This window comes from Pristis pectinata, chromosome 3 (genome assembly GCF_009764475.1).
Source record: "Pristis pectinata isolate sPriPec2 chromosome 3, sPriPec2.1.pri, whole genome shotgun sequence".
NCBI lineage: Eukaryota > Metazoa > Chordata > Chondrichthyes > Rhinopristiformes > Pristidae > Pristis > Pristis pectinata.
This window is the reverse complement of record NC_067407.1, coordinates 30,324,449-30,336,769: the sequence shown is the minus strand read 5'-3', so window position 1 is coordinate 30,336,769 and position 12,321 is coordinate 30,324,449. Positions and strand designations below refer to the sequence as shown.

The 12,321-nt window shown below is 39.2% G+C and overlaps 1 protein-coding gene across 3 annotated transcripts in view; it reads left to right on the top strand.

Annotated features, from left to right (window-relative positions):
• LOC127568622 (AP-1 complex subunit mu-1-like) overlaps nucleotides 1–12,321 on the top strand; it is a 34,718-nt gene that overhangs the window by 20,591 nt on the left and 1,806 nt on the right. For all 3 annotated transcript variants that reach the window (XM_052012593.1, XM_052012594.1, XM_052012595.1), the window contains exons 6-11: nucleotides 2,222–2,348; nucleotides 4,086–4,225; nucleotides 4,763–4,834; nucleotides 6,218–6,376; nucleotides 8,764–8,889; nucleotides 12,018–12,093. In XM_052012593.1, the coding sequence (XP_051868553.1) occupies nucleotides 2,222–2,348; nucleotides 4,086–4,225; nucleotides 4,763–4,834; nucleotides 6,218–6,376; nucleotides 8,764–8,889; nucleotides 12,018–12,093 (700 nt within the window). The remainder of the gene's footprint in view (nucleotides 1–2,221; nucleotides 2,349–4,085; nucleotides 4,226–4,762; nucleotides 4,835–6,217; nucleotides 6,377–8,763; nucleotides 8,890–12,017; nucleotides 12,094–12,321) is intronic.

The following is a 12,321-nucleotide window of genomic DNA, read 5'->3' as shown; positions in this document are numbered from 1 at the left end:
TTTCCCACTGCCGATGTTAGACTCACTGGCCTGTAGTTCCCTGGCTTGTCCCTGCAGCCCTTCTTAAATAAAGCCACAACATTAGCCACTCTCCAGTCTTCCAGTACCTCACCTATTGCTAAGGAGGGATATAAAATCTCTGCCAGGACCCCAGCAATTTCTTCCCTTGCTTCCTACAATGTCCTAGGATACACTTGGTCAGGCTGCAGGGAATTATCCACCTTTGTGCTTCAGGACTGCTAACACCTAACCTTTCATAATATCTATTTGTCTCAGAACATCACTGTTCTCTTCCTTGAATTCCTTAGCTTTCATGACTTTCTCCAAGGTAAATTCAGACCAGAAGTATTCATTTAAGACCTTGCCCATCTTCTGTGGCTCCATGCATAGATGGCCACACTGATCCTTCAGGGGACCTATTCTCTCCCTAGTTACCCTTTTGCTCTTAGTATACTTGTAGAATCTCTTCAGATTCTCCTTTTATCTTATCTGTCAAGGATATCTCCTATCCCCCTTTGCCTTCCTGATTTCCTTCTTAAGTGTACTCTTTGATCACTTCTCCCCCTGCCTATACCTGACATGCGCCTCCTTTTCTTGACCAGAGCCTTTAATATCCCTCATCAACCAGGGTTCCCTAATCCTGCCTGCTTTACCCTTCACTCTAACAGGAACATGTTGGCTCTGAACTCTCCCTCCCTCACTTTTAATAGCCTCCCACTTGTCAGACATCCCTTTACCTGCTAACAGCCTCTCCCAACCAGTCTTTGCAAGATCCTGTCTAATGCCATCAAAATTATCTTTGACCCAATCTTCAACTTGTAGACTGTCTTATCTTTTTCCATAACTATTTTAAAACTAATAAAATTATGGTCACAGGTCCCATACAACTCCCCAAATGACACTTCAGTCACTTGCCTAGCCTCATTTCCCAATAGGAATTGAATGTTGCCCCCTCTCTAGTAGGCCATTTAAATATTGCGTGAGAAAGCTTTCCTGGATGTGCTTAACAAATTTTGCCCTATCTAACCTCTTAGCACTGTGGCAAGTCAACACAAGTTCTCAAATCTTCCAAAGAAGTTTAGGAGATTAGGAAGCCTGTTTAGGAGCAAGAGCTTAATGGTTTATTATACCCAGCCACATGCCAGAATGATAGGGAGATTAGTGTGTTCAGTGCATAGCTAAGGGGTAATGTTATTTTTTGTGGTATTGATAACAATTCTGTGGAAGATGCAAGATATACAGCAAGGATAGCTTAAGTTGCCACTGAAAGGAAGCCAATGATGTGTTAAGATGAACAATTGGAAGAGCCATTCAAAGTTTTGAGAGCAGGACACACAGTGAGAGAAATGTGCAAAGCTCAAGAATTTACCACAAACAATAACATGATAATCAGGAGAATGGATAAGGAAAATCAAATCAATCCATTACAAGCAGGGAAGAAAGGGAAATAAATTGAATGAAAAAAAGGAAAGAAGTTGTGAAATACCAAAACACAGTGCATGCATGCAGTAAATGAAAATAAATGGAGGGAATTAGAAGCAGATCAGCTATAATCTTTCCTAATGGTGGAACACTCTAGCTACCATATGACCTTCTGCTCCTATTCTCATATATCTTATGATCTTATGAAACTTGCATAATCATAAACTGGCAGCGACAATAAACACATTCATTTCTGAGGAACAGATGGGTATGAAAGGAAGAAGAATGGTAGTATTGCTGTAGTATGTGACAATACATATTGACCACCTTGCAGTGTGTGGTGTCACACATGGGAATATTTAAGATGATTAAAGGCTGAGAATTAGGGAGGTAGTATCAACTTGGATGTAAAATGGGCCAGAGAGAGAAAATAAGGACGAGTTCAGGACAGTTTCTCATACAGTTTTCCACAAAGAGTTTTTTATCGGGACTGTTTCTGCTTACTTTGTGCATCTGTTAGTTGATATGGAGCCTGCATGTTTCCCCATAATTTTGGGGTTGGTACTAAAATGGTAGGCATAATAAATGTTTTTCTGTGCTATGATATCAGCATAATTCTACATCATAAACCAGGGAAGGTTGTTGTCCTCCTTGCATTTCCTGAAGTTGTATGGTTGGAGAAGTGGAAGTTGTCACATGCTGCATTATAGCACATATAAGCAAAATTAGAGCTACAGATTAAATAGTAAAACTTTTGTGAAGAACTTGAGGACCTTTCTGAAACTTTGAATTTTTGCAGGTAAATACACGTGGCTCTGTGGTGCACAGTGAGATTCTGGGGCAAATTCTGATAAATTGCTGCCTGAGTGGGATGCCTGAAGTCAGCTTGTGTTTTAATGACAATGCTCTTTTCAACCAGAATCCAAGTAAGTACACAGGCTCAATGGTGGAAAATGGCTGGAGCCCTGAGAATGACCTAATGATCAGACCAGGTTCACTTTGACCCTATTTATCTGACCTTGACAACTTTATTAACAAGTAACAAAAGCCGCTTTATTTTTTGGCAGTGTAGTTGCAAGCATTTATTGTTACTTTTCCAAATGGAAAAAGTGTGCACTGATGGAAGCCTTTCAGACCATTGTGCCTCTGAGCGACCTATTGAAGTGGTTTTGTTATCCTACTCATTGCTATAGCCCTGCATCTACTTTTGTCCTATTCAGTTATATATCCTGGTCTGTTTTAAGTTACTGCTGAATCTGTTTTCATTGCCATTTCGGGTAATACAGTGGAGATTAAAACAAGTCTCTACTATCAAATAGCGAATAATGCTCTTGGACATAATTTCAGAGATTGCCCAATTACCTTTTTAAAAATGTTTAATCCTAGAAAAGATCATTAATGTGTTAGTGATCTTACTCTGTGGCTTATAAGGTAGCATTGTATCTCAGTTGCCACTGACAATGTATTGAATCTGTAATTTGATACTTTTGAGTGATAGGCACTTTTTTTTCCTGGGGAGATGATCTGGTGGAGAAATGTTTTCCCTAACCCAGATCACATGCATATTCAATGACTAGTATTTGCAATCAATCTATACTCTGCATCAGCAATTAAGAATGAATTCAATATAATGTTGTTTTATTCAGAGCATCTCCTTGTCAGCAAAATACTCACAGTTGCTGCTTGGGGTGTGGCAACTGCTCTGCTCAGGACCACAAGGAACTGCAGAGCGGTGTGGACACAGCTCAGCATAACATTGAAACCAGCCTCCCCTCCAGGGACTCTGTCTATACTTCTCACTGCCTCAGTAAAGCAGTCAGCATAATCAAAGACCCCACCCACCCGGGTCATTCTCTCTTCTCCCCTCTCCCATCAGGCAGAAGATACAAAAGCCTGAAAGCACGTACCACCAGGCTCAAGGACAGCTTCTATCCCACTGTTATAAGACTATTGACTGATTCCCTAGTACGATAAGATGGACTCTTAACCTCACAATCTACCTTCTTATGACCTTGCATCTTATTGTCTACCTGCACTGCTCTTTCTCTGTAGCTGTGACACTTTACTCTGCATTCTGTATTGTTTTTACCTTGTACTACCTCAATGGACTGTGTAATGAACTGATTTGTATGAATGGTATGCAAGACAAGTTTTTCATTGTACCTCGATACAAGTGACAATAATATTTCAATTCCAAATAGAGGAATAGCTATCAGCAGTACATACTTTATTGAAGGTAGCAAACTCTCAACTAACAGCAGTGTCTGTTACAACCATGTATCAAATGTTATACCACATGGTACATTCAGTACACATGCTTAAATACACCAACACCATCTAAAACAGATGTCAGGGCTTCAGGATATAGTATCAAACCCAAATTATATAATTATCCAGAAATAAATCTTCTATTTTTTTATTGTGTCCATTTTGAAATCAACACGCAAAGGTGCTATGTTTTAAAACTTTTCCAATCTTGAATTCAAATAAATATGCACTCTGAGGATGAAAGTCAAGAGGGTATTCCTCCCAGAATAGTTGAACATCTTCTCTGGCAAATTTGTTTTATTAAAACAAATGAAGCCGACTTGCATTTCATTTATAGATGAAATGAGGCGAGAGTTTCGATCTTTATTAATACTAACTTTCCCATTCCAATGCAGTAAAAGCTAATGTTGTGGACTTTGAAGATATAAAATTCCATTCGTCTGTTCGGCTATCTCGCTTTGAAAATGAACGTGTCATCTCCTTCATCCCACCAGACAAGGAGTTTGAGCTGATGTCCTATCGAGTTACCAACCATGTGAGATATGACAAATTGTATTAATGTATTATCCTGTATTATAACACTTGATGGAAGTTTCTCAGGAAACATCCGAGCGATAGACTGGGCACTTCAGTGAACTTATGTTCTCATCCTTGAATCATCTTGTTTTAAAAAGCCAAGTTTATAATTCAGTCAGATAACCTATAAATTATACAAATTTATAAAGCTACTTTCAAGCTCCTTCAATTGACATGATTGCTGTTTGAATACATTATTTCAATAATGTGTTGCTAGGTCACCTTCTGGTGATAGTTAAAGATAAAACTGAACAGAGCTGATTTCTGATTGTGGAATACTGTTTGAAGAGCTTAGTCTTTTAGTTATTTACAGATATTATAACAATATTCACTTTTTTTGTTGCAAAGTTAAATTGGAAGGAATGTAAACTATGAAAATAATGTTCTAGATATTAATACACATAACGAAGTGCAAAAACATTTATTCCATATAAAGTGAATTGTAAAATAATTGACATATTAATGTATAAATGACTCTGGGTACATATCTGTTCAGGTCAGACCATATATAGTGGTTGAAGCAGCTCTACAGAAATACTCACATAGCAGAATGGAGATCACAACAAGGGTAAGGAAATGAGTAGGAAGACAAGGTAATGAAATAGACTGGGTGATTTAGGTTATTTTAAACAAATATGTAAGCACAATGTGTAGGATTTTGTTTGCATAAGAAATATCATCAAACAACCATCTATTCTTATAAAGTATTTTCATTCCCCCTTTCTCCTAATCCTCTCGCCCTCCTGCAACTTTGCATTATTCCCTGGCCTTGTGAATTTACAAGTCAATTGTTTCAATATCTCAACCAACCTCCTACGTGGAAACGGCCAAGACTTAAGGCTAAGAAATTTGCCTCCAGCCTTTGGCTTTGAAGCTCATGATAGCCTGAGATACCCTTGTGGTGTTTTTACCCTGCAGTGTTAATTTAACTGAGAAACTTGCATAGTTCCAGATCCTTTAGCTGCATAGCATCCTATAGTGAAGAGATTTTCACTTTAAATTCTATTTACTTCTCCTCTTTGGTGCATTTGACTATTATGTAGAAATATATCTCAAAGATGTCTCCAACACATCATTTTGAAGATCTTTTATCTTCTCCCAACAAAGAGTAGTGTCATCATCAAGACATTGCATTTTGCTGTTGCCTGACTTATAATTTCCTCCTTGGGTAATTAGATGAAGAACAGAAACAAGTGCCTTGAAATTTTTACTCTTCCCTACCTTGGGAGATTGACAGCATTTGTACCAGTCCAGTTGTGCACTAAGCTAAATTATAAAATCATAGAAACTCATGTCACAGAAGGAGGCCATTCTCTCCGTCATATCCATGCCAGATGACAAACAGCTACCAAGCCAAACTTGATTTATGGTACTTGGTCTATAACCTTCTGTAACCCTACAAATTACAGCTCTTCAAATGCATATCTATGTACTGTTTAGATGTGTTGAAGGTTCCTATCTCTGCCATTCTTTCCAGCAGTGACCTTCAGTCTCTACCATCCACTGTGATTTGTTTTTCTTCTCACCTCCCCTCTAACCTTCCTACCAGTTACTTTAACTTTCTGCCTCCTAGTTTTTGACCCCTTTGGTAAGGGGAATGAATTTTTCCTATTTACTCTGTCACTCAATTTTGTACACTTCAATTCACTCTTCCCTTGATGTTCTCTATTGCAAAGAAAACATTGCTAGCTTGTTCAATCTTTCCTCCTAGCTAAAGTTTTCCAGCCCTGGTAACATCCTTGTAACCTCCTTTCTACCCTCCACAGAACAAACACAACTAAAAAAAATGTTTTGGTTCGGACTGGAAGTCCAAAATGTGTGCCTTACTGCTGTGTGGGTTAGTATCATTCCAGACAGTGAATTGTATCTTAAGCCATTACATTACGTCCACATACATTTGCAAAAATTATAGAAATGGATATTCTATGGCTGACTCTCTATGATGTTGCAGGTGAAAGGACAATTCAAGGAGCGCATTACAGCTACAGATGTTGTCATTATTATCCCTGTCCCCAGTGATGCTTCATCCCCAAGATTCAGCACCATGAAAGGTTCTGTAGAATGGGCACCTGCGGACAGTGCCATCATCTGGTCCATGAATTCAATTAAAGTAAGTTAATGTAAAATATTTTTCTGAACAGTCACATGTGAATCTGGGATAAATGGAATACCCACAAATGATTTCTATTACAACTTTGCTGTTATATTTGTACTTGTATTTCTTTCAATACTGGCAGAATTAGAGTAGTATTTATTTGGACATAAATTCCTTTCAGTTTATATGTGGATAATTTCAACACATCCATTAATGACAGATGAGAAACCTACTAGAAGAGTCTAAAACAAATGTGCCTTTGATACTTCTGTAGGCCCAACTTTGCTGCCTGCTGTGGAACTCTACCAGGCCAGAGTTTTGCATTCAGAAAATCTTTATATTTCTAATTCCCTATTAGTCCCTACTGATCTGTAAGAAGTACATCAGCCAGAACAAATTATGACTATGGTAATTATTCAATATTAAGTTGCCCCAATAAATTATTGGTTTCATGACTTCCATTGATGATTCAAAAGGAAATGCATTTTTTAAAAAAGCTTATTTTTAAAAAATAAAACCTATTCTGTTCTGAGTGCATTTATTGAAAAAATCCTAACCATTTCTACAGCTATTGATGTATTAGTATTCATTCACTGCTATGTGTTTTTCTATATACATGAAACAATTAAACTACAGACACCATTAAGCATCTGCTTAGTATATTTTCCTTCAGCATTTGATTCCTGGGAGAGTTTTTCTGATGGTACAGCCCATTTATTTTCTTTATAGTACCCTGTACTCCAGTAACATTAAAGCACAGATGGCAGATCAGAATCATATCAATGCCTGGCACTCTGAGCTGACTATTAATAGTTCACAAAATCACACTGACAATGATGTTTGCTTTTCCTGCAAATAATGGGCCATCCCACATCATTGTATTCTAGATTGGAAGCCAAGTAGCAGTGGGGAGAGAAAGGAGTGAACCTGCAGCCTTGCAACTCCACTGTGTCACTTTTATCATTAAAGCTAATCTGAGAATTTAATATACAAGATGAAATATTTGAAAGACTGAAGCCATTCTCTCTAGTTCTACCTCAAACTATGATCCTTAATCCCTCTTTCTGGCCATTCACTGAAGCTGAGCCTTACCATTCACAGTCTTGGTGTTATCTTTAACCTAGTTATGAGTTGTAAGGATGCAGGTTTACTCCTTCCTAACCATGTGTCCATGATATAACTTGGCCTTTCCACTTACAATTTCATCAATTCACCGATGTTTAACTCTTTCTCAGCTGATCTTCTTCTGGAACCCTCACTCATGCCTTTGTTACGTTCAGACTTGATATTCCAATACACTCTGATCTTCCACGTAAAGCTGAACTCGTCCAAAACTCTGCAACTCCTGTTCTCCCTTGTGCCAAGTTTTGTTACCCACTACCCATGTGCTTGCAGGACTATATCAACAGCTTCTCACAATAACAACATCTCAATTTAAAATCCTTATTGTTTCAAATCCATCTAAATCCATTCAAATCCACCCTTCCTCTTTATCCTTTTCCAGCCCTAAAGCCACTGAGATCTTGGCACTCCTGATTCTGACATTTTGTGCATTGTTGATTTTAATCACTGAACCATTGGCAGCCATGCTTCAGCTACCTTGGTTCTATGCTCAGTAATCCTCATCATAAACCTCTGACTCTTGTTCACTTCTCCTTTAAGATGCTTCTTAAAACCTCTCTACGAACCAGACCATTCACATCTTTTTTTCTGTGGCCTGGCAATGTAATTTCCTTTAAACACTCCTGTTAGCTCATTTTTGCTGAGTTGTGGCCTGGCAATGTAATTTCCTTTAAACACTCCTGTTAGCTCATTTTTGCTGAGTTAAATTTACTTTAAAATTATGTTATTGTTCTTCAGCTAACAAAAGCTGTAATTAGCAGTTATTCATTTTGTGAAAATGGCATGCAGCTTATTTGAAACCTTGGAAATAATTTTATTACTACAGAATTTCATAACATTTAGCTTTGCTGTTATGAGTAAATGGAACGGCTTTGTCCATGTCAGTAGTTATGGACACTAACTAAAATGAGCTAAACACAGTCTCATACTCCCATGTACTGCCTATGGTTCACACTAACCTGTTGTAGGAACACATTCTTCTGAACTGTATAATTTATACCGAGGATTTTTTAAATAAATTAAGTTTTGTGGTAATTTCAGCCCACAAACAAGCAGTGGTTGGAAAGATCTTACAACTTAGAAATCACTCCACAAGATACCAACAGCTTCTCACAACAACTTGAACACACAATCTGTTTTCTTTCCTGTGGTTACTTATCAATGAATATAAACAAGTATGGGAAATAACTATCCAACAGTTTAGGAGTTTATCTTTAATAAAAACCTTTTCTAGAATATGTGATATCCGATAATGTTTTATCATTGCTCAATTGCTTAAGGGAGGGAAAGAATTTGTAATGAAAGCACATCTGGGACTACCGAGTGTAGATGCAGAGGAGCCTGAAGCTAAACCTCCAATCAGAGTGAAGTTCAAAATCCAGTACCTAGCGGCATCAGGTTTACAGGTATAGTTTGTTCATATTTAACAAGACTGTGTGCTTTCTTTTAAAAAAAAAACACCCTTATAATATTAGATGGCATGGATTTAATTAATGTTTGTATAATATCTTTCCAAAATTGAATAAAATGGTATTGATGAATAACACTTATAGAACCATAGAACAATACAGCACAATACAGGCCCTTCGGCGCACCATGTTGTGCCGACCTTCAAACCACTCCTGAGACTATCTAACCCCTTCCTCCCACATATCCCTCAATCTTAAATTCCTCCATAGGCTTATCTAACAATCTTTTGAACTTGACCAACGTATCAGCCTCCACCACCACCCCAGGCAGTGCATTCCATGCACCAACCACTCTCTGAGTGAAAAACCTCCCTCTGACGTCTCCCTTGAACTCCAACCCCCCCCCCCCCCCACCCACCCCATTACCTTAAAGCCATGCCCTCTTGTATTAAGCATTGGTGCCTGGGAAAGAGGTGCTGTCTGTCCACTCTATTTCTCTTAATATTTTGTATACCTCTATCATGTCTCCTCTCATCCTCCTCCTCTCCAATGAGCAAAGCCCTAGCTCCTTTAGTCTCTCCTCATAATCCATACTCTCTAATCCAGGCAGCATCCTGGTAAATCTCTGCACCCTCTCCAATGCCTCCACATCCTTCCTATAATGAGGCAACCAGAACTGGACACAATACTCTAAGTGTGGTCTAACCAGAGTTTTGTAAAGCTGCATCATTACTTCGCGACTCTTAGACTCAACCCCACGATTTATGAAAACTAACATCCCATAAGCTTTCTTAACTACCCTATCCACCTGTGTGACAACTTTCAGTGATCTGTGGATATGAACCCCCAGATCCCTCTGCTCCTCTACACTGCCCAGAATCCTGCCATTTACCTTGTATTCCGTCTTGGAATTTGTCCTTCCAAAGTGTACCACCTCGCACTTCTCCAGATTGAACTCCACCTGCCACTTCTCAGCCCAGCTCTGCATCCTATCAATATCCTTCTGTAAGCTTCGACAGCCCTCCACACTATCCACAACACCACTGATCTTTGTGTCATCAGCAAACTTGCTAACTCACCCTTCCACCCCCTCATCTAAGTCATTAATAAATATCACAAAAAGTAGAGGTCCCAGAACCGATCCTTGTGGGACACCACTAGTCACAGCCCTCCAATCCGAATGCACTCCCTCCACCACAACCCTCTGCTTTCTACAGGCAAGCCAATTCTGAATCCACACGGCCAAGCCTCCCTGGATCCCTTGGCCTCTGACCTTCTGAAGAAGCCTACCATGCGGAACCTTGTCAAATGCCTTACTAAAATCCACGTAGACCACATCTACTGCACTACCCTCATCAAACTTCCTGGTCACCTCCTCAAAGAACCCTATCAGGCAGGTGAGGCAAGATCTTCCCTTCACAAAGCCATGCTGGCTGTCCCTAATCAGTCCATGATTCTCTAAATGATCATAGGTCCTATCTCTTAGAATCCTTTCTAGCAGCTTACCCACCACAGACGTAAGGCTCACTGGTCTGTAATTCCCTGGACTACTACCTTTTTTGAATAAGGGGACAACATTCACCACCCTCCAATCCTCCGGTACCGTCCCCGTGCACAACGAGGACTCAAAGATCCTAGCCAACGGTTCAGCAATCTCCTCCCTAGCCTCACAAAGGAGCCTGGGGAATATTCTGTCAGGGCCTGGGGACTTATCTGTCCTAATATTTTCTAACAGCTCCAATACATCCTCTCTCTTGATATCTACATACTCTAGAACATTACCCTTACTAACACTGTCCTCAGCGTCATCAAGACCCCTCTCCTTGGTGAATATTGAAGAGAAGTATTCATTAAGAACCTCACCCACTTCCACAGCTTCCAGGCACAGCTTCCCACCTTTGTCTTTGATCAGACCTACCTTTACTCTAGCTATCCTTCTGCTCTTCACGTACGAGTGAAAAGCCTTGGGAGTCTCCTTAACCCTACTCGCCAAAGCCTTTTCATGTCCCCTTCTTGCTCTCCTCAGCCCCTTCTTGCTCTCCTCAGCCCCTTAAGTTCCTTCCTTGCTACTCTATATTCCTCACGAGCCTTGTCTGATCCTTGCTGCTTACACCTTATGTATGCTGCCTCCTTCTTACTAACTAGTTTTTCCACCTCTCTTGTCACCCATGGTTCCTTCACCCTGCCATTCCTTCTCTGACTCACCGGGACAAATTTATCCCTAACATCCTGCAAGAGATCCCTGAACATTGACCACATCTCTATAGTACATTTCCCTTCAAAAATGTCATCCCAATTCACACTCTCAAGCTCTCGTCTTATAGCCTCATAATTCGCCTTTCCCCAATTAAATATCTTCCCGTCCTCTTTGCTCCTATCCCTGTCCATGACAATTCTAAACATGACTTCTAGACATAGAACAGAAAGCTCAATTCGTGTAGTTAAATTATGTACTCTTTATGCATGTTGTGAAAGGCCATTGTCTTATTTCATATGTGTGCAATGTAATGTCTCTGTTTCTGTGTTTGAAATCCAATTATTTCAAGTATCTTATGAACAAATCTTTGACTTCAAAATTGTGATCAAGTAATGATCTAACAATGAGAAACCTTGAGCATAAAATTCAGGCTGTCTGCATTTAAGGTAGACAATATAGGCAGTTGGAGATAAGTCCCAAGTTCAATCAAATCTATTATTCCTTCAGCTTTGAGATCTTGATAGGAATCCAGATGAGACTGATGAAATGAAAATATTCCTCATTTTCTCTCCCTTTTGCTTTTAAACTTTGCCAACAACCCCCCCCCCCAACCACACACACACACACCACTGTTCTCTCACTCTAGCTTTCTCTCAATATTTCACAGAATGCATATCATTCTTTCTGAAATGAGCTTAGTTAGTCGTGCTCCATTAGAAGAAATGTTTCCTCAAATTAGCAATTTTCTTCAATAGATCCTAAAAGAGTCATTTATCTAAGAAAAATCTTACTGGATAAATAGGTAACGAGCTCCAGGCAACCACATGATTTTCTCTACAACTGCTGTCCAATACCAATATAATTTTCTTTGGTCAAATGTTAGATATTACACCAAACAAGCACCTGAATAACAGTTTCATTTTTATAGATCAAATACGTGCGAATAATTGAAAAGGGAAACTATGAGGCGACTTCCTGGGTTCGATGCCTCACAAAAAGTGGAGGTAATGTTTTATTGAAAAATTGCAAGCATTATTTTATAAAATATATTTGCTGGAGTTTGGTGTACAAGGTGAAATTTTGACGCATGTGGAGAACTGTTTTAATTGTGCTACCAAGTAAAGACCACAAATCCCAACAGGAAGTGAGAATAAATTGGTTGCAAGTAATCCTGATTTGCAATCTTACCTGATTGACCAGATTGTTATGCAGACTGAGACTGTGTGGTTTTT